The following is a 21,309-nucleotide window of genomic DNA, read 5'->3' on the forward strand; positions in this document are numbered from 1 at the left end:
GACAGACAGGGGGACAGACAGGGGGACAGACAGGGGGACAGGGGGACAGACAGGGGGACAGGGGACAGACAGGGGACAGGGGGACAGGGGACAGACAGGGGACAGGGGGACAGACAGGGGGACAGGGGACAGACAGGGGACAGGGGGACAGACAGGGGGACAGGGGGACAGACAGGGGACAGGGGGACAGACAGGGGGACAGGGGACAGACAGGGGGACAGACAGGGGGACAGACAGGGAGACAGACAGGGGGACAGGGGACAGACAGGGGGACAGGGGGACAGACAGGGGGACAGGGGACAGACAGGGGGACAGGGGGACAGACAGGGGGACAGGGGACAGGGGGACAGACAGGGGACAGACAGGGGACAGACAGGGGGACAGACAGGGGGACAGGGGGACAGGGGACAGGGGGACAGACAGGGGGACAGGGGGACAGACAGGGGGACAGACAGGGCCCAGGGCTGCAGGAACAGGGCCCGGGGGTGACCCGCAGTCTCCAGCAGCTCTGCCCGAGATGCAGCTGGCCTGACATTTGCTTTTCACAAAAGGAAACATTTCACTGAGCTGGGGAGACGGTGTGGCATTATCAGCGACAAAGAGGGGTAACAAGAATAATAAAAGAAGAGGAAAAAAGAGGAAGACAAAAAGCCGGCGCTGAGGCGCTTTGGGGGCGCTCCGGGGCCCGGCTGGATCCGGGCAAACCCCAAAACTCCGTCAGCAAACACAGGGCACGGCCTGAGGGGCAGAGAGACGTGCCGGGGGAACAGAGCTGTGCCCTTCTCCCCCTGTCCCCGCTCCGGCCCCGCATGTCCCCGCATGTCCCCCCTGTCCCTGCATGTCCCTGCATGTCCCCCCTGTCCCTGCATGTCCCCGCATGTCCCCGCATGTCCCCGCATGTCCCCGCTCCGGCCCCGCGGGTCCCCACGGCGATTTTCCCACGGGGACGATTTTCCCACGCGTGAGACGCGCAGCTCTTTCTCCCTCCCTGTTTTCGGGCCCCGCTCTGTGTTTGTGCCATTCCCATACCCCACAACGATCCCAGCCCGGCCCGAGCTCCGGGAAAGGCCATCCCGGGAGGGGCGGGGGGCGCTGGGGGAGCCGCTCGCTGCTCTCCCTGGTGGGCTCGGGGTGTTTCCTGAGCATCCCGAGCATCCCCATCCCGACCATCCCGACCATCCCGAGCATCCTGAGCATCCTGAGCATCCTGAGCATCCTGAGCATCCTGAGCCATCCCCATCCTGAGCATCCCAATCCATCCCAATCCATCCCGGGCCATCCCGGGCCATCCCGGGCGGGGATTCTCCTCTCCCCGCGCCCGGCCCCTCTCCCGGCCCGGCCCAAACCCCTCCCGCCCCCCGCCCTGCGCTCGGTGAGAACAGACCAGGCGCAGCCTCGGCTCCCTCCTCCCTCTGCCCGGCCCTTGAAAAGCCCGGGAGCCGCGGGGAGCGCCCGGAGCGGGGGAGAGGAGCAGGAGCAGGAGGAGGAGGAGGAGCAGGAGGAGGAGAGGAGAGGCACAAGTGGCCCCGGTGTCGGAGGAGGGCGCGGAGCCGGAGCGGGGCTGGGGGTACCGGGGGTGCCGGGCCAGGGGCGGCGGTTCCCATGCTCGCTCCGAGCGGGCGGGGAGGAGCAGCAGGAGGAGCAGGAGCAGCAGGAGCAGCAGGAGCAGGGGAGAGGCTGCCCGGCGCTCCCAGGACGGTCCCGGCTCGCTGGTGATGGCATGGCCCGGCCGCAGCCCCCGCCGCCGCCCCCGGCCCCACGCACCGATGAGGAGCCGCCCGTAGCCGGTGAGTGACCGAGCCCTTTGTCATTGCACTCGCTCCCGCTCCCCTCGGGCTGCACGGGACCGGCGGGACAAACCCGGAGCTGCCGGGCCGGGGGATGCCGGGCTCCTGTCCCCAGACCCGCCCGGGGGAGATGGGGACGCTCCTGTCCCCAGACCCGCCCGGGGGAGATGGGGACGCTCCTGTCCCCAGACCCGCCCGGGGGAGATGGGGATGCTCCTGTCCCTAGACCCGCCCGGGGGGAGATGGGGATGCTCCTGTCCCTAGACCCGCCCGGGGGGAGATGGGGATGCTCCTATCCCCAAACCCATCCAGGGGGGGGGAGATGGGGGCGCGCTCCTGTCCCAAACAAACCCGGGGAAGATGGGGACGCTCCTGTCCCCAGACCCGGAGATGGGGATGCTCCTGTCCCCAAACCCGGAGATGGGGATGCTCCTGTCCCCAAACCCGGAGATGGGGACGCTCCTGTCCCCGGGGGGAGATGGGGACGCTCCTGTCCCCAGACCCGGAGATGGGGACGCTCCTGCCCAACCCGCGGCCCCCCGGAACTCCCGGGGAAGGCGGGGATGGGACGCTGGTCCTGGGCAAAAGCGCTGCCAGAGCTAAAGGGGCGATGCAGGAAAAGACATTAAAAATTAGGAACTGCTCAGATCCGGGATCGCTGGAAGGCAAAGGGCGCCTGGAGACTGATCAGTGAATTGTGTGGAGCGGCTCCACAATTCCTGTCTGGAGTCCAAGATTGAATTCTTCCATAATTCGGAGAAGGGGCATTTCCAGCCCTGGGAGGGGACAGGGAACGGGGAGCCCGGGAACCCCCCGGGGTTGTGGCTCTGGGAGGTGAAGCCACGGCTGATTTTCAATGTCCTGTTGCATCCCTCAGAAAAGCGCCCGGGGGTCTCTCTGTGCCTGCACAGGGCGTTGGGAGCACCGGGTTCACTTTTACACATCTTTCCCTGGGTTTGACAGGGAGTTTCAGGAACCAAGAACTGGCAGGAGCTGTCCCTGTCCCAAAAAACTTCCCTCTGGATTTTGGGGATTGTCATCAGCAGCTCCTTCCTCCTGCACCCTTCACTTTACAGCAGACCTTGGGTTTGTGGAAGAGGGGCACGGGGGGACCAGACTGGCTTTTCTCACTGGTTCTGTCCAGTCCAAGCAATCAGGATCTCCCTGAAAGGTGGGGAGTGTGTGGGGCAAAAAGTGTTTGTGCTGGGGGTTATTTCACCTCTGGGATCCAGTTCTTTGCCTGACTGTTCTTACCCTTCTTGTCCTTCTCTCAGTTGGAGATAAAGGATCAGGATCATTTCTGTTTCTCATGGCAGAATATTTTCCATCTCTGGAAAGTTCCGGCCCAATTATTTGCAAAAAAAGAAAAAAAAAAAAGAAAAAAGACAAACAGAGCTTTGGAGTAATATCCTGAGGCAAATCTCCAGACTCCACTGTTTAAGCCACTCATTTTCTGTTGGGTTTGAGGCCAGGAGAGGCACTTGGGGCAGGCACTGGCCCTTGCCCCGTGGTTTGGTTTGTGGTTGGTTTGTCTGTCTGTGGCTCCTGACCCCTCTCTGCAGTGGGTCCAAGCACTGCTGAAGCCTTGGGGCAAAAAGAGCCTGTGTTTGGTCAATCCATCTGTGACCTCTTTGGGTGCAAGGTCCTGCAGAAGTGTGAATTTGTTCAACGGTTTTATTGTATTTTTTTAAACCAGCTGCAGGTTACAGGGTAATTCTCAGTTGCTGTGATGGTGAATCCCTAAACAATGGAGAATGGGAATGTTGCTGCTCCTGGGGCAGGATTCTCTCCTAGAGCTGGGATTCTGCTTCCCCAACATCAGAGCAAACACCAGGAGCAGGAGCAGCAGGAGTGTCTGACCAGGACAAGGCTGTCCCTGTCCCTGTTCAGTCGTGCTGGTTGGAAAGACAATGGTCACATTTCCAATGGCACCACAAGGAGTCCCGAAAATAGATTTGGGTGAGAGGCCAGGGACAGGGAGAGAGGCTGCACAGGGCCCAGCCTGTGACAGGCACAAAGCCCCCCTGGCCCTTCACCTGCAGCCACCCATCTCTGTGACCTGGCGGTGAGGTGAGGAATCCTCCAGCCCCAGGGGAATCTGCTGCCACATCCTCAGTGCCAGGAAAGTGCTGAGACTGACCGAAAACTCAGAGAGGAGATGAGAGGCACCTTCCCACCTCAGTGCTGGGTGCGGTGACACTTGGAGAGGCACTTGCTGGGCTCGGGGAGCTTTTGAACCTTTGAGTCTTTTCTCCCAGGCTTTCAAGAGCACAACTCTGCAGCCTTCCCTCCACCTGGGGATCCCCAGGCAAAGAGGCAGCCACCGTGACCCCAAAGCTCTATTTGTATAAATCAGAACAATGGGATAGTCCTTGGTTTACCCCAAATCCACCCGCCCTTCCTCACCTGGCACAGGAGTGTGTGGAAAGGCAGCCTGGTGGAGTTCACTGTGCACCTCACTCACACACGGACAGTGAATAAAAGGAAAGATGCTTTTCTCAGGGAGATCAAAGTTCCACCTCAGTCAGAGCCTGTCTCGAGTCATTTTTCTTCAGACTGTCAAGGGCCATCTTCTCCTGAGACTTCTCCTTCCTCCCCCTTCCCATGAGCACTCAGAGTTCAGCACTCAATGCTTTTATTCTCTTCAGGTGCTGCTGCTGCTTTAATTTCCTTTATTCCTGCACCCACTTCCCTGTGTTGCTCCTGTCTGACAATTCAGAATTTCACTCCCTTGCAGCTCTGTAACCTAAAGTAGAATTATGTGGCCCAGAGGAACCTGGGCACAGTAACCTGGTTTGTGTGGTGTGGGCCAAGGGGCAGCAGAAAAACCAAGTCAGGGTTTTCAGTCATCTCTGTTCAGTGTTATTGGTGGCTTGTTGAGAAGTACAGGATTTCTTGTCTGAAAAAAAAAAAAAAAAGAATGCAGGGTTAAGTGAAAAAAAAATTTCTTCTGGGAAGGTGTGGGAGGTTTGCTAAAGAACAGTTGCTCAATTATTCTCCTAATGTGAGAAAACACAGGCGTTGGGTTTAGAAGAAACAAAAAGAAGTCAGCTTTTACACCAGCTTGGTGACAAATTCACCTCTTTAAACCCCACCTGCCCACCAGTTTAGTCCTTTGCAGCATCAAACCCCATCCCCACGGAAATGTGTGTGTTTGCTGCAGCCAGATCAGCAACTGCTCAAATGGGAAAAGCCCCCTGGTCAGCAGGGAAGGAAATTTCTTTGAGTGTTTTACAGTTTTGCCTTTTTTGATGTCTCTGGAGCTACAGGGGCACATCAGCACATCACAGGGCTGGGAGCTGCTCTGCCCTCTGAGGGTTCTCACTAACCCCAGCCTGACCCTTGTGCAGCAAATCCCAGCCCTTAAATGTCACCACCTGCCCCCAGTGTGTCATCTGGGCAGGGCTGAGCATCAGCAGGGCTGATAAAACCTCTCTGAAGGCTGATAATGCACTGACTCACAGCCGCTCGTGCAGTGGCCTGTCCTGAAGGAAGGCAGCTTTGTACAGAAGTGACATTTTTATTATCCTGGCCTCGTTTAACCAAAGATGGTAAATGCCAAGGAAACAGAGCAGTGCCTGTGGCTGTGAGAGGCAGTTTCACCTCGTGGCTCTCTGTGCTGGGGGGAGCAGGGATTTACAGGCAGGAGCTGGAATCCCTGGGAGATGCAGGAACACATTTGCCATGATATGGCTGAGCTGTTGATGCCCGGCAGCAGTGGCTGTGCAATGAGGAGTTAACAGGTCCTGGTTAACGCAGTTACACTGCTCCTTTCAGAGCATCTTGTCATTTGGGCTGAAGTTCCCAAGGGCAGTGAAAATCACAAAGGAACAACAGCAAGTTTCCTGGAAGGTTCTCCTGCCTGGGATCTCACAGACCACTCACGTCCAGATCACAAATTTTACTGTTGAGGAATTAAGGCAGAAGGAAAAGCAATGATTTGCTCAGAATTAGAAAACCCCAGAATCACTTGGAGCAGAAATCTGGATGGTGTGCAGCCACCCAAAGCTCTGCTCAAACTGCTAACCAGGAGCATTCCATTTAAAAACTCTGAAGCAAAAATTCCTATCCTTAAATATTTTCAATAACCACAGACTGAGGCTGTGCTCCTACTCCAATGGGAATGTTAAAGATGAAATATTGGCAGGAATTATAACACCACTGAAGCTGTCAGCGAACTTCTCATCCAGCAGGAATTTTTCTGCTTTACTGGATCACCTGGAGAGCCCTGTGAGTGTTTTAGTTAAAAGGTTCCTCTGTGCATTCATTAATGGGCAGTTCCTCAAACCTGCTCCATCAGGGTGATCTTTCCAAGGATTCAGGATTTTGGGTTGCTTTTCCTCTATTCTGTACTTTGTAGTGAGTTTTAAGATTCTTTTGGTCTCTTTGGTGTGAATTTAGAACATGAACTCCACTCTAGACTGAAGTCTGGAACTGGATTGTTTTCCCTCTCTCATGGTGCCAGTGATCACTTCAAATTTACTTTTATAACCAAATTATCTTGAAACCAGTCATTTAAAATTGAAAGCGTGCAACACTTGCCTGGTTTTACATTTAGATTGATGACAAGCTCTTCAGTCCAAATGGAGTAATTTCAGATTAATCAATCAATGCAAACATACATCGAGAATATTATTTGTAAGAAGGGAGCGAGGAGGTTCTTCACTACCTGATTCCCAGTGGATGAGGGATTTTTTCCTTATTAAAGAGGAGAAAAATGTGTGTGATTGTTCTGCCACGTTGGGAAGGGAGAGTCAAGCTGTGCCCTTGTCAATTCTCAGCATTGTCACAGTCAGGGACACGAAAAGAACCACACTCACCCATCAGGGAGAAGCAGGGGAAAAGAAAGAAGGTTTATTATGATTTAGGGTTTATATAGTGTTTGGGATTTGGTCAAGGATTGGTCATTGAGAGGAACACCTCTCTGGCCCCAGTGGTCAATACAGAAGCCCATCACCGAGAGGAATAAAAACAGTATAGGTTGTTCTGAGAGACTTTGAAGAGAAGTATGTAAACAGTCATCAGAAGGCTGGGGATTATGGCAATACAGCATCTGACAGCACTTTGCACACGTGTAAAGAGAGAAACTGCACAGTGCAGGGAGAGCCAGGCTGGGGGGCCTGGAGGTTCCCATTGCAGTGAAAAGCAGCTGAGGATGTGTGTGAGGGCACCTCCAGCCAGCTCTCAGGAGGGGCACAAACAGAGGAGGAGTGACTCCTCTGCCAAAACACTGACTGGGGGAAGAGAGCACACAGCACTGGGATTATCCACCCCATATCCAAGGTCGGGCAGCAAACCCGATCCCCCCTGATTTCCCATCCCAGCACCACAAACCCCCGTTCCCTGCCCCTGGCTGTGCCTGCAGGGCTCAGCAGTGCCCCAGCAGTGCCCCAGCAGTGCCCAGCCCTGCCGAGCAGGAGTAGGAGCAGGAGCAGGAGCAGGAGCAGCAGGAGCAGCAGGAGCAGCTCTGGGCTGTGCCGGGCACAGATGGTTGTTGGGCTCCCTGCGGGGCCGGTTCCAGCAACAGGCTCGGCTGCTTCGTTGGAGCAGAGATTGATGGTGACTGAGACAAGGGCCATGAGGTATTCTCTGCCGTTAACCAGACTTGGCTGCAGCCGAATGGAAGAGAAAATTTGCTGCTTCATTTATTCATCCTGCCTCTGCTTCCTTCCCGCCCACCCCTTTGTGCTTTTTAATACCAAAAAGATGAAGCTGCTTTGCTCAGTCTTAAAAAAAAAATTGTCTCTCCCGAGATACTCTTAATTGTATCTCCACACCTTTTCTCATTCACAGGAGCATAAGAAGATTAAAGATAGAGGGAGCAGTAATAGATTTAGTTAGGTTTTAATAGGATTTGCAGAGGACAATGCGGGGAATGAACGCCATAGAAAATATTGCTGCTCTATCTTTGATATCCCTAAGGCTCCTTAGGTAGTCTTTGACAGAGATTTTGTCTGTGCCCTGCATCCAGAGTCAAGACTCTCATTTTTTAAAGGAGTATCTAATAATCTCAGTAAACAGGATGTTACATTATAACTGGCAGAAAGCATTGCCGCCTTCGTCTCGTGTTCTTTATTTCTGTCCTGGTAAGCAGAACTCTGAATGTCAACAGTGGGGCTTTTTAACAGCTCTCTGATGTATTTCCTAAAAGTGCCCAGAGATTTTGTCCGATGTCAGATGGAGCAAAGGGGTGAGCTTTGATAGATCTCATTAACAGCAGGCCTGGATTCATCACACCCTCACACTTGGGATTCAAGATGCTCAATTAAATGTTTATTTCACGTTTAAAGCCCAGGCTCACCAATAAACTTCCAGAAGGTGATTCAGCACTCCTGAAATCTGAGTTATCCCTAGAGATGCCTCTCTCTGCTGACTGCAAGGGAAGCCTTCATGCATAATTTAGACTCGTGTGTGATTTAGGTAGTCAGTGGTGCTCAGCGTTTTCTCTTCATTTCTAAGTTTTCTCTTGATATGCACCCAAAACCTGAGGCACGAAAAAGCTCCAGTCCCTCCTGAAAAGATGTTGACGTATCTTTACTTTGTTCTGAGTTGTGATCTCAAGCAAATTTGGTGTGTAAAAAAAATCTAAGGACAAAAAGAAAACCCTAAATATTCCAATTTAACTGCTCCATGCTCCCACAGCGTGCCCATCACCCCGGCAGTGGCTGGTTTTTGAAGGGCCTGTGTGTGATAAATCAGCCTTTAATTCCAGGTCACTGCAGGGCCGTGTTTAACAAGTGGCTGTTGAGGGAGAAGTGTGAACCCTCCAAAAACAATGTCCTGATGGTCCAGAGAGTGAAACAAAATGTTTTTTGTCTCTCTGCCTTGTGCCTGAAACTGTCTGTCCTTGTTGTGCAGCCCAGCCATGGCTGGAGATTCCCGGATCTTCATGAACCAGGACATGGACATTGGGGTGACGTCCCGGGAGCCCAAGAAGATCCCCAAGCAGGCTCGGGACGACGTCCCCATCGCCACGGACAGGACGCGGCTCATTTCCGCCGAGGGCAAGAAGCCGCGGCAGCGGTACATGGAGAAGAGCGGCAAGTGCAACGTGCACCACGGGAACGTCCAGGAGACCTACCGGTACCTCAGCGACCTCTTCACCACCCTGGTGGACCTCAAGTGGCGCTTCAACCTGCTGGTCTTCACCATGGTCTACACCATCACCTGGCTGTTCTTCGGGTTCATCTGGTGGCTCATCGCCTACATCCGGGGAGACCTGGACCACCTGGAGGACGAGAACTGGATCCCCTGCGTGGAGAACCTCAGCGGGTTCGTGTCGGCGTTCCTGTTCTCCATCGAGACCGAGACCACCATCGGGTACGGCCACAGGGTCATCACGGAGAAGTGCCCCGAGGGCATCGTGCTGCTCCTGGTCCAGGCCATCCTGGGCTCCATCGTCAACGCCTTCATGGTGGGGTGCATGTTCGTCAAGATCAGCCAACCAAAGAAGAGGGCGGAGACCCTCATGTTCTCCAACAACGCTGTCATTTCCATGAGGGACGAGAAGCTCTGCCTCATGTTCCGCGTCGGGGACCTCCGCAATTCCCACATTGTCGAGGCTTCCATTCGAGCCAAACTGATTAAGTCCAAACAGACCAAAGAAGGAGAGTTTATTCCCCTGAACCAAACGGACATCAACGTGGGATTTGACACCGGAGACGACAGGTTGTTCCTGGTGTCCCCTCTCATCATCTCACACGAGATCAATGAGAAAAGCCCCTTCTGGGAGATGTCCCGCACCCAGCTGGAGAAGGAGGAGTTTGAGATTGTGGTCATCCTGGAGGGAATGGTGGAAGCCACAGGTAAGGATCAGTCACTGTTTGGAGCAGGAAAGGGGCACAGGGCATTGGGGGCAGTTTGGCATTAGGGTTTCACTGTCCCTGTCACCTGGGCTGGGAACACGGTGAGGTTTGTCCTTGGGTGGTGCCTCACTCAGGTGGGGTGTCTGAGATAACCAGCAGTGAAAAGTGGGACCTTTAGTTTATTCTGTAGTGTTTCACCCTCTTTTATGAGTCTGGGACTGAGGTGAAGGGGTTAGCCCTGGAGCTGCCCATAATCACTGAGAACTGACCCAGGGGAGGAAAAAAGCAACGGATTAAAGGATTTCTTGAAATCTCTGGTGGTCCCGTTTCCTGTGATCACAATTCATGGTGCAAATCTTTTCCCTTTTCTCCTCCATATTAAAGGCTGGCTGTGACTGTGCTATTTTAGGCACTGCTGTGGTGTTGATTTTAATGGGGGCCATGAAGTGCCCAAGTCTCCCTGTGTCCCATAAAGCAGCACGTGCTGGGGCTGAATGACTCGCACGTGGTGCAGGACACGCATTCCCAGAAGGAGCTCAAAGAGGAAAAATACAGAAAGTGCTTTTGTGGCTCCGGCAGCCCTGCAGCTGTTTAACAGCTCAGACAAAGCTGGTAATGGGAGATGGGGAGATATCCTCAGCCTGGTCCGGGTTTCCTCCTGGGGGAGTGTTTGTGGCAGGATAAAAGGACTCTGTGTCCGTGTAGAGGGACTCTGGGGAAGTGGTGAGGATTGGCTTTCAACAGAGTGGGAAAGGCAGTGAGGGAAGGGATGGGCACAGGGGCTCCTTCCCGCAGAGAAAGGGATCTTCCCCCAAAGGGATTTTCCCACAAAGGGATCTCCCCACAAAGGGATCCCCCCACAAAGGGATCCCCCAGAAAAGGATCTCTCACAACGGGATCTCCTACAAAGGGATCTCCCTACAAAGGGATCCCCCACAAAGGGATCATCCACAAAGGGATCTCCTACAAAGGGGTCTCCCATAAAGGGATCTTCCCACAAAGGGATCTCCCATAAAGAAAGGGATCTCCCCACAGAGAAAGGGATCTTCCCACAAAGGGATCCCCCACAAAGGGATCCCCCACAAAGGGATCCCCCACAAAGGGATCTCTGAGCTCTGCCTGGGCATGGGGCTGCCTCGATGGATTCAAGGGTCTGCAGGGGGAAAGGGCTGCACTCAGCTCTGAGGACAGAACTGCTGCCGAAAGATGGGCAAACAAAGCCGGAGACGGAAAAAAAAAAGCTTTTTTTAAGCAGTTTTCCCCTTTGGTGTTTCAGGATTTCAGTTATGAGCCCCGGCTTTTCCTGTGGGCAGTAGCTGGATTTTGTTTTCCGTCCAGACGAGGTTCTCTCTGAGTCATTAGCAGGGGTTTTCAGCTCCTTACAAGTGCTCAGTGGTGTCAGCACCTGTCTCACAGATTCTGCTCCTCGCTGGCTGTTGGTGTTATCCCCTCCTGGAGATTTGCTCATTTGTTTCCCAACAGTCAGAGGAGGAAAAAAAAAAAAAAAAAAAAATCTCAAATTCCTGCATCCCAAAGGCAGCTGTCCAGAGAGGTAACTCAGTGTCCCAGAGTCTCTCTCTGGGTGATCAGCACCCAAACAGAGCTGATGGATAAATTATATATCTATATCTATACATAATATTAATATTATAATATATAATATTATATATTATAATCTGAAATAAACAGAGGTGATGGATAAATTACACCCCACTGGGGCTGGAATATGTGCTGCACAAGTGGAACTCACCTGGAATTTCCAGGGAAATGCTCCTCCCCAGCAGAGCATTGCAGAGATGTGCCAAAGGAAAGGGGTGGGTGGAAAAGACTATCAAAGGCAAGGATTTGTAACAGTGATTTATTCTGCAGCCCAAACATTTATTAGAGAGGCTGGAGCCTCCTAATCTGAGCATGGAATGCAGCTCCTTGTTTGTCCAAAGCCTCTTTGCTCGTCACACAGTGACACTGTCAATGCTTTGAGCCTCCTGCTGCTCTGCCTTCCTCGCAGGGGATGTGGGAGAGGAAGTCATTATCAATAACAAGCTCGGAATTAAAAGCGTGGCAGAGGAATAATATTGCCTCACAAATGGGCTCCCGTCCCAGAGGGATTGCACAGGCCAGGCTGGAAGGATATTACATCTGTGGAAATGAATTATCCTGGGCTCAGGAGGCGGCCTGGGAAGTCCCACACTGGAGGTGGAGGAGGAATTTTGCACTGAACTCAGAGCTGAGTGGACCTTGGATGATTCCAGGGTTGGATTTGGAGGCTGGGAGGGGTTCCTGTGGCAGCCGGGGGTGTGGGATATTCTGTCACAAGAAGAGCGGCTGGCAGGGACAGTGTTTGTGCTTTCCTGCCTCATCCTCACCCTTTGATATTGATAAATTGAATATTGATAAAGCAGTTTGGGGTTATTAATCCCTCCCTCCACACCTTAAAATCTGCTCCAAGCAAATTTTTCAGGTCCTTCCCAGCCCAGCTCAAGCCCCATCTGCTCTCAGGAGTGGTGTGATATTTATTCCCAGCAGGATTTCTGTGAAATCCTGACACAGTCACAGCCTGGTCAGGTTCAGGGCAGTGTAAAATACAACAGAGCATTTGTTCCCTTAGCAACCCCTGCAGAAAATTAAGATTCCACCCCCAGAGTTCAGGAGTGCCACTGGTCAGGATACACAGCCCTGTTTTCCATGAGGTGTTTGGGAAGCAGGTCAGGATGGGGATTGGCAACATATCAATGGCTGCAGAAATTTAAGCATGATTTCAAGTGGGGCATATTTTTTACTGATAATTTGGGGCAGTGATTTTATAGCTGTTTTCAGTAGGTTTAGCCAGGTGCACACGTATTGCAAACGTAACATATTGTCTCCTCTCAAACAAGCAGCTCTATTTACTGACATTTAAGTTTAATTCTGACCCAGTGCGAGGCAAAGACGGTAAATAGCTCCAAATGAAAAGTGTAGAGTAAATTCTGAGGACTTCACACCCTTCAAGCCACTGGGTTTTTTTTACAAAGTGAAACACTGTGGCTTAAAACAAAGATTTTTATGTTCAAGTTGCCTTGGCTTTTCAAAGGGCTGAGCAACAGCACAGTGCAGATCAGCCAGCCTCAGATTCAGTGGGTTTATTTGGGTGAAAAAGATAATAAACCTGGAGTTATTCCCCTGAGAGCTCTGGGGCTGCTCCCCTGGCTGACCCACAGGGCTGGCACAAACCAGGGGTGGCTTTTCCCATCGATATTTGGGGTGGGTGAGGCACTGTGGCTCCACCAGCAGAGGGAAAAGGCCAAAGGGAGAGGGAGTTCCTGTGCAGGTCTATTGTGGTCACTGCTGGGTGAAACAAGCCCTGAGAAAACACACAATCCGTGTTGTGACAAGTGTTCTGGCTCCCAGGGCTGCTCATGGCACAGCAGCATCACCCCAGGGCCCTGGTGAATTCAGCACAGGGATCCCTGCAGGGAATTCATTATCTCTGCCTTATCAGAGAGGGACCCTTGTCAAGATCAGCTGCCCCAAGTCTGACCTGCAATAAAAGGGAACAAAGCAGAGGTGGAGGATCTGTTTGCACAGTGAATACATTTTTGCTCTCCCCAAAATCTCAGGGCCCCCCTGGTGACAGGACAGCTCCTGGAGCTCCTGCCCTTCCCCTGCTGGTCCCAACTGAACAGAGGGTTCAAAACCTGCTGGGACAGGGAAGAGCAGGGCAGTCCAGGCCCCCCTCCCTCCCCCAGGGTGCAGAGTCAGCTGGGCTGTGCTGAAGGATTGAGCTGATCCAGTTAGGGAACATTAGCAAGTCCAATTTATTTTAAATGCTGTTTTTCTCTGTAAGCCATCACTCCACGTGCTGACACACTCTGCAAATCCCACAAGACTCCCTGGCAAGGGATTTGAAGGGACTCTGTTCTCTTCTTTTCCAGCTTTGCCCTTCCCCTGCCATTTGCTGACAGTTATCCCAATCCTGCTCTTTGCTCCTCTTCCTGCTGCCCTCATTCCCCAGGCACATCCCTGGCCATGGAGGCAGCAGAGCCTGTTCCTCCCCTCCTGCTCCTCCCTGCTTTTCACTGCCTCTCCTTCCCAGCACAATTAAATAAGGCACAAGAGACACTCCAGATGCCTGATTAGTCCAGTCACTAAATGAAGTTTTAATGAACTCTTATGTAAGTACAGGTATATATTTTTTCTGGCTTAGAGTCAGTGTGATAAAAAGGGATTTAATGATTAGGAGTAATTAACCCGTCCTGTCCCTGTGGGAGTGCAGGCAAACAGCAGAGTTCTCACCTCGATTTATCCACCTTTGCAGAGGACAGAGCACAGTTTCCTGCCTGTAACTGTAGGGCCAAATGGAGCGGGCACAACAAAGGATATGCTGAAATTAATCATGATTTTCATGGGAGCACAAAGGAAGGGTGAAATTGCTGAATGAAGTTTCTGGGCATTCATCATCTGGTTTGGGTTGTCTTGTGTTGTTTTTGCGTTTTGCATATGAATAAGTTTTTTTTTTTTCTGCGAGGGGGATCTTGCAGAAATGTTACAGAAACTGCCTAGAAAATGATAGGGAAGAGATGTCCCAGTGGTTGTGTCCATGAGTTGGGCTGTGCCCTGGAGGGAGGGCTGGCAGTGGTGTCTGAGGTGCCTCTGCAGACCCTGAAAACCCCAAAGAAGTTCCCTGGCTGCCCCTGGTACAGACCTGGCAACTGAATCCAAGGTCTTTACGTCACAAAGTCCTTTTATTATATTTTTCCCAGTACCAAGGAGCTTTTGCATGCCTGGAGAGCATTCAGATAAATTAAAATCCTATTACTCTCCTCTGGCATAAATATCAAAGTGAATTAAGCCCAGCCATGTCCTCTAAAGGAGACAAGCACAAATAACTGGAGGACCATCCTCCTACCTTCTGATATTCCTTTTCAAGATGGAAGAACATTGACTTTTTGGAGGTTACAGAGTTCTTTGGTCCAATTAAACACAGAGGAACTAATAACTTTTATAACTTACCATATGCTAATGCAAATTGAAAGACACAAATTGCTTAATCACAGAGACAGAACTTAAATTTTTTTTAATACCTTTTCCTTGTAAACTTCCACCACTCCCACTGCACCTCCACAGCCACCATTTCCTGGGCAGTGGGTGTTCCACAGCCTCAGAGCATCCAAGAGAAGGAGAAAAGTCACCCTGGACACAACAAAAGTCACCCAGGGCATGTTTTGGGTGTGTTCAGTCAGGCCAACCCCTCACCTTCCAGGAGAGAACAGTGGGAGGACTTTGTGAAGTTCACATTGCGCTGGAAATTAATTCCCAAATCAAAAAATTGGGCAGCCAAGGGCAGAGGGGGGAGATCAGTGCCAGCAGTGCCCGTGTCAGAGGGGCCCAGCAGATCTGGCCCAGCCCAGCAGCCATATGACATTTCCCAGCAGATAATCTCTGAGCTCCCTGGCATTTCAAGGGCCACAGTTAATTTTAGCCTGATGAAAAGTGTTGTCTTGACAGCCCCGGGGGGCTGGGATGTCTCTGCCCACTGAGGAGGCTCTGGCCATGGAGCAGCACTGCAGGAAGAGTCAGCTCTGCTCAGGAGGGGATCCCATAAACCCGGGGAGATTGTGGGGTTGGCAGAGCACCCTCTGTGTCCCCCTTTAACCCTCCAGGGAGCTCACCTGGCCAGGATGGGACCTTTGCCATAAATCACCATCCTCCAAGAGCTGGGGAGGGCCTTTGGTGGCACCCAAAGAGCTGCAGGTGCAGATTTGGGGTGACCAGGTCCAGCTTTCCCTGGGCACCAGGAGCAGGGGCCCCTCTCCCAGCAGGTGCAGCCCAGAGCTCCAGTGCAGGGCCAGGGGGATCCTGCCTGGGCTGCCCCAGCCCTGTGCAGGGTCAGTGGGATCCTGCCCTGTGCTGCTCCTACTCTTTTCCAGCTCTGTGTAGGGTCAGTGGGATCAAACCCGAGCAGCCCCTGCCCTGTGTGCTCCCTCCCAGCCCTGTGCAGGGTCAGGAGGATCCTGCCTGTGCTGCTCCTGCTCCCTCCCAGCTCTGTGCAGGGTCAGGGGGGTCCTGCCTGTGCAGCCCCAGCCCTGTGCTGCCTCTGCTCCCTCCCAGCTCTTTGTAACTCCCTGCTCTGACAGGAAAGAGCCTTTTTGGAGAGTTCCCTGGCTCTTGTTTGACACCCCGGCGTTTCCTCAGATGTGATGAGACACCTGCTTTAACACACAGCACAGTCCAGTCTGGAGTTTTCCTCTGTGGGAGCTGTTCAGGGAGAGGATCCCTGGCTGCCTCGAGCAGGAACAGGCACAGCTCAGTTATTGATCTGTGGCTCCAACCCACAGGCAAAAAACTCCACTCCTTAGGATTGTGCTGTAATGAAATTATCATTCAAACTGTGTGAGGTGTTTATTGCACAGCCTGAAACAGGACACAGTGCCCTGGTCTCCAGCTTCTATAAATCCTGGAACTGCTTCCAGCTTTGTTGAAAACTTCGGTGCATCTGCTTCTAACTTTGAACAAGTTTTATCTTTGGTTTCTATTAAAATTGAGTTTGGTTTGCAACGTGAAGCTGAGCTGCTGCACTAAGAGATGAGAGAGCTGCAACTAAAAGTTGACATCTGAAGATTTCTCGTGTCATTCCATGTTTCCCACAACAGACAGATTGCACACATTTATATTAAACACACTTTTTCATTTTTAAACCAGATTGTTTGGGAGAAAATGAAACTTCTGATAGTCTTTCAGCCCAGAAAATATGTTAGAGTTGACAAATACGTGTCTGTGACTTCAAGTCCATCTACTTGGACTGAAAGCAGGAAAATGAGGCTATAGGGCCATGAAGGTGATGGGATGGAGCAGATCCCCAATGAGACAAGGCTGAGACAACTGGGATTGCTGAGAGGAGAAGCTCCAGGGAGAGCTCAGAGCTCCTAAAGGGTCTCCAGGAGAGCTGGAGAGGGACTGGGGACAAGGGATGGAGGGACAGGACACAGGGAATGGCTCCCACTGCCAGAGGGCAGGGCTGGATGGGAGATTGGGCAGGAATTGTTCCCTGGCAGGGTGGGCAGGGCTGGCACAGGGTGCCCAGAGCAGCTGTGGCTGCCCCTGGATCCCTGGGATGGACATTGGGGTTGGAGCAGCCTGGGACAGGGGAAGGTGTCAATGTTTGATGTCCCAAACCATTCTGGGATTCTGTATTCTTCTGCCATGAAGTTTAAATAAATTAAACAAAACCCCCAAATACCACTTCTCTACATCTGCACTGTTTAAACCCAAAATGTGTGGTTATATATTCTTTAAGGAAAGGATCAACACCCTTTATCTGGGCCATACATACATATGGGTAATTCTGCAAGAAATTCGGGGAGTCTGGAATCTCTTGAGTTCCTGTTCTCAAGGGCTCCAGGGCTGCATGAGTGATGTAGGGGAGCAGTGATGTCACAGTGGAGTACCCAGATGTGAGTCTGTCTCCAGCCAGGAGCTGCACTTGCTGATCCTCGTGGCTTCCTCCCAACTCAGGATATTCTGAATTTTGATTTTATTTGATGGATGGGAGCATATGGCAAACGTTTCCCTATACCCGAGACATCCCACAGGCTCAGATAAATCAGAATTCTGCAATTAAAGAGGTGATTTTTTTCAGGGAGGTGTGAGTCTGGGGCTTGCTGTGCCCCACTGCAAGGTGCCACTGGGACATTCTGAGCACGTTGTGCTCCAGTGCCAAGTGGCTGCATCCATGTGCTCTTAATAAAAAAAATAAGGTTTATTGTTTCCACACCTCTTCTGTCATCTTTTCACAGCCACAGAGGCAATAATTAGCTGGGGACATTACAGATGCATTAATTAACCAGGCTGGAGAGCGGGGGGCAGCGCAAAGCAGGCACTTAATGGAATTTGAGGCAGAGACAATGGTGTTGTTTACCGGGCGATGTGGGAGTTGCCAGGCAGTGTGTCCCCACGCAATTAAACACCACTGCACATGTGCTGGGAAGGGATATTTGAATGGGATTATGGAGCAATTACAAGTTGTCTTATTGTGCTGGCTCGGTGTCCCCCTGGGGCTGCAGAAAGCAGCTCCTGCAGGAAGCTGGCAGTGGCGGCAGCAGCAGCAGCAGCAGGGTTGGGGCGCTGAAAGCTTTCCATTGTTCCTGCCCTAATTGAATACTTGGAGCAGGACTGGGGCTGTGGCTCAGGTTCACTCAGGTGCTCCCCCAGGGAAGGAAGGAAGGAGCTATTTCAGGCCCGGATTATAAAGCAGGAGTTCCCTTATAGGGATCCAAGCCCTGACATTCCACAAGGATCCCCCATCTCTGCCCTGGGGGCTCATTCATGGCACCTTCATGCAGCACCTGGAAAACCAGGATGAGAATCTCCTGGTTGAACCACAGGACCAGTCCTGGAGCCTGCAGGTCTCCCCTGCTGCTCTCCCTGCTGCCTCTGGAAAAGGCACTTTGGGATCTCTGGTGCCAAACCAGCTCTGTGCAAAGGGAAAAGGACTGGTTTGTTATGGCTGGTTCCCAACCTCTTGGCATGGGATTTCCTCCAGGAAATGGGATTAGCCCTGCAGCCCTGACCCCTCAGACAACAGGAATAAAGGCCCTTGCCCAGGGAGGTCAGTGTGGGATCAGTGACAGTGACACAGCCCCACTGGGAAAACCGGTACCAGGAGTGGGAGATCAGCAGGACCCCTCGGGCTCCCAGGAAGTGTCAGGGGCAGGCCCAGGGCAGGAGGGCTGACCCTCCTCACCCCAAGGGCTGCTGATGTACCTTGTACAGCCACCAAAGCCAGGAGTGGCCTCACCCTTTTCTTTAAAGCAAAAGCTGAGATTTTCCTGAATAAACCCTGAACTTCCACAGAGCTTCTCCTTGAGGCAGCAACACTGGGGTGGTTTTTAACTCCCTGGCTGTGTTTCCCATGGCAGCCCCTGCATTCCCCGTTCCTCCAGCCCAGGAAGCAGCACTGGAACACTGTGACTAACGCTGTACTTGTTGTTCCTGCCCAGGAGCAAAACACTCCTGCAGATCTTCTTGAGGGGAAAGGATGGGGTTTTCAGTCTGTGCCACAGAGCTGCAGATGTCTCAGCTCTGCGTGTGTCACTGTCTCTTCCCCTTTGGAGGAACAAAACACTCCTGGCCTGGCAGCTTTAAACCACGGGAAGCACTAAGAGACTTTCAGCTCTGCAGAGCCCTTGCCTGTGTGGGTGGCTTTTAAGGGTCTGTAGCAATTATAAGAACAAAATATCCCTCTTTTCACAAAGGTGGTTGTGGTTTTTTTTTTTTTAATTTTATTTTAAGGAAAGGGGTTTTCTGATTGCTCTGGGATTTCAGTCTCTTAGGAGCTCATAAAATATGTGATATTCTCTTTCCTGAAGCATCTGACACTGAGATTTTCCCCCCCTATGCATTGCTTCAGATTTCTGTCCCTGTGCTCTGAGCTGCAGGAATTAGATCTGAAAGCATTGCCAGAACCTGGATCAAGTGCATGTTTTGAAAGCATTCCAGTCAGGCCAATCCCTCACCCTCCACGAGAGAACAGTGGGAGGACTTTGTGAGGTTACCATTGCACTGGAAATTAATCCCAAAATCAAAACATAATTAGGACAAAAGGAAGATAAATGTTTGGAAGAGAAGACAGGCTTTGACACTGCAAGGTGATTTCAAGAGGATTTGCTCACAGGTGTGCTTATCCCTCCTCTGCAAAGCTTCTCTTTAAAACTTTTCTGAGAAAATTAACTGATAAATGGGGCTGAGAAGCAGCTGGACAAGTATCAGTTCTGTGAGCCACTCTTCATTCAATCCACAATCCATAAGGGCAAGGCCTTGAACCCTCCTGGGAAATTTAAAAGGCAGTTCAGTCGGGAACCTCTCACCTTTAGGGCTGAGCATCCAGATGTGTCCAGCTGTGTCCAGCTGTGTCCAGCTGTGTGCAGTGGGGATTGTGGCACTGAAACATCAGGAATTGTGGCACTGCTGGACAGGGAATTGTGGCACTGCTGCACAGGGATTGTGGCACTGCTGGACAGGGAATTGTGGCACTGCTGCACAGGGATTGTGGCACTGCTGGACAGGAATTGTGGCACTGCTGCACAGGGATTGTGGCACTGCTGGACAGGGAATTGTGGCACTGCTGGACAGGGGAATTGTGGCACTGCTGGACAGGGAATTGTGGCACTGCAAACCCCAAAGCACGAGGAGTGGATGATGCAGAGGTGAATTCATCCCTTTCCCTTTGGGTGCTCAGCTTATTACAAGAGAAGCTTTTCTGAGCCTTATTAAGCCAAGACTTTTCCATGTCCCAGAGCAATCAGGTCCGGAAACGACACGAAAGTGCTTTTAAGTGCCAGGCGTGGTTGGGTGAGCACACGAGGAAGCTCTGCCTCTAACACCCCTCTCTCTCCACGCAGGGATGACCTGCCAGGCCCGCAGCTCCTACATGGACACCGAGGTGCTGTGGGGACACCGCTTCACCCCCGTGCTCACCCTGGAGAAGGATTTTTACGAGGTGGACTATAACAGCTTCCACAGCACCTACGAGACACACACCCCCGTGTGCTGTGCCAAGGACCTGGCCCAGTCCCGCCGGGAGGGGCAGCTCCTGGGCCCCCTGCCCATCCTGGGCCGGGACACGGGGACAGCCAGGGAGGACCAGGAGGAGGAGGAGGAGGAGGAGGAGGAGGAAGGACTGAAAGGAGCCAACGGGACAGCAGGAGAGGGGCAGGAAGAGGTGCCTGTATAACCCTGGAGCTGCTGGAGCACAGACACCCACACACCTGGCCTGGCCAGCCAGGAGCTGACTGGGGTTGTGTCCAGCTCTGCTGCCCACCCTGGAGTCACTGCACTGCACCGTGCCTCAGTTTCCCTCCCTCTCCCCTGGCTCTGAGCTTTGCCCTCCTCTGCAAAGCACCTCCATCTCCATGGACAAGGCCCACTCTTCTCATCACTGTTAAAACAGAAATTCCTGCCACTGGTTGTTCCAAAAGGTGTTCAATGGACGTGCAGGGGTCTGCCCCTCCTGCCAGGGGGTTTGGCCAGTCCAGAATGTCCCATCTCAGTATGAAGAATGTGATTTCATACCTTCACTTAATTTGTGAGTCAATGTATTGTAGGCATTGTTCCAGCTAAATTAAAAAGAAAGGAAAAAAAAAAAAAAAACCACACAAAAAAACAACTCTCTTCTACGTAGTGAAGTGTTTTGCCTTCATGAATTTTACAAACAAATGTTGGTGTTTCCTTCCAGGATCACAGCCACTGGGATTTATTTAATGCAAAACTGTCTGATATGAGCAGGGCACCTTTCCCTGCAGACCTTTAACACGTTTATCCAATGTTTTGTCTTTTCCAGCTTTTCATGGAACCTCTGGTACATTTCATAGGCAGAAGTGTGGTCCATATGTGACCATACCCATGGTCAGGGAGTTTAGATTTTGCCCCAGTGAAGGGTTTTTTTCAGTTGCAGCTCCAATTGATGATTTATAACAAAGTTTGTTGTCCCCTGGGGGTTGGAATGTTCTGGAATTTCAGAGGCTCTGGAGTAGGGACACTGGGAAAGGGGCAGTTGGCAAAACTCGCTGCTCTTCTGCAAAGCAGAATATTTAAAATAAAGCTCGAGGTGCTGATGTTCCTGCAGCTCATGGGGACACACTGACATAACTGAAACCAACGATTTTGGTCTTTAGAAAGAGGCAGAAATCCAGATCCCCCAAAGAAGATTGTCTCATCCAGAACGGGAATGAAGAGAAGCAGCC

The 21,309-nt window shown here is 52.0% G+C and overlaps 1 protein-coding gene across 1 annotated transcript; it reads left to right on the forward strand.

The window, feature by feature from the left end:
• Nucleotides 1–1,776: 1,776 nt before the first annotated feature.
• On the forward strand, nucleotides 1,777–20,907 carry KCNJ5 (potassium inwardly rectifying channel subfamily J member 5). The gene is made up of 3 exons (XM_083878228.1): nucleotides 1,777–1,787; nucleotides 8,646–9,592; nucleotides 19,969–20,907. Exons 2-3 carry the CDS (start codon nucleotides 8,653–8,655, stop codon nucleotides 20,298–20,300), a joined length of 1,272 nt encoding a protein of 423 aa, XP_083734354.1. The 5' UTR covers nucleotides 1,777–1,787; nucleotides 8,646–8,652; the 3' UTR covers nucleotides 20,301–20,907.
• Nucleotides 20,908–21,309: the final 402 nt, after the last annotated feature.

The sequence above is a fragment of the Zosterops lateralis genome (genome assembly GCF_965231275.1).
Source record: "Zosterops lateralis genome assembly, chromosome: 25".
In the NCBI taxonomy this organism is placed as follows: Eukaryota; Metazoa; Chordata; class Aves; order Passeriformes; family Zosteropidae; genus Zosterops; species Zosterops lateralis.

Coding starts and splice junctions, on each gene's coding strand:
- KCNJ5 (XM_083878228.1), top strand. CDS start 8,653: ATGGCTGGAGATTCCCGGATCTTCATGAACCAGGACATGGACATTGGG. Junction 9,593..19,968: donor GGGAATGGTGGAAGCCACAG/GTAAGGATCAGT, acceptor CTCTCCACGCAG/GGATGACCTGCCAGGCCCGC.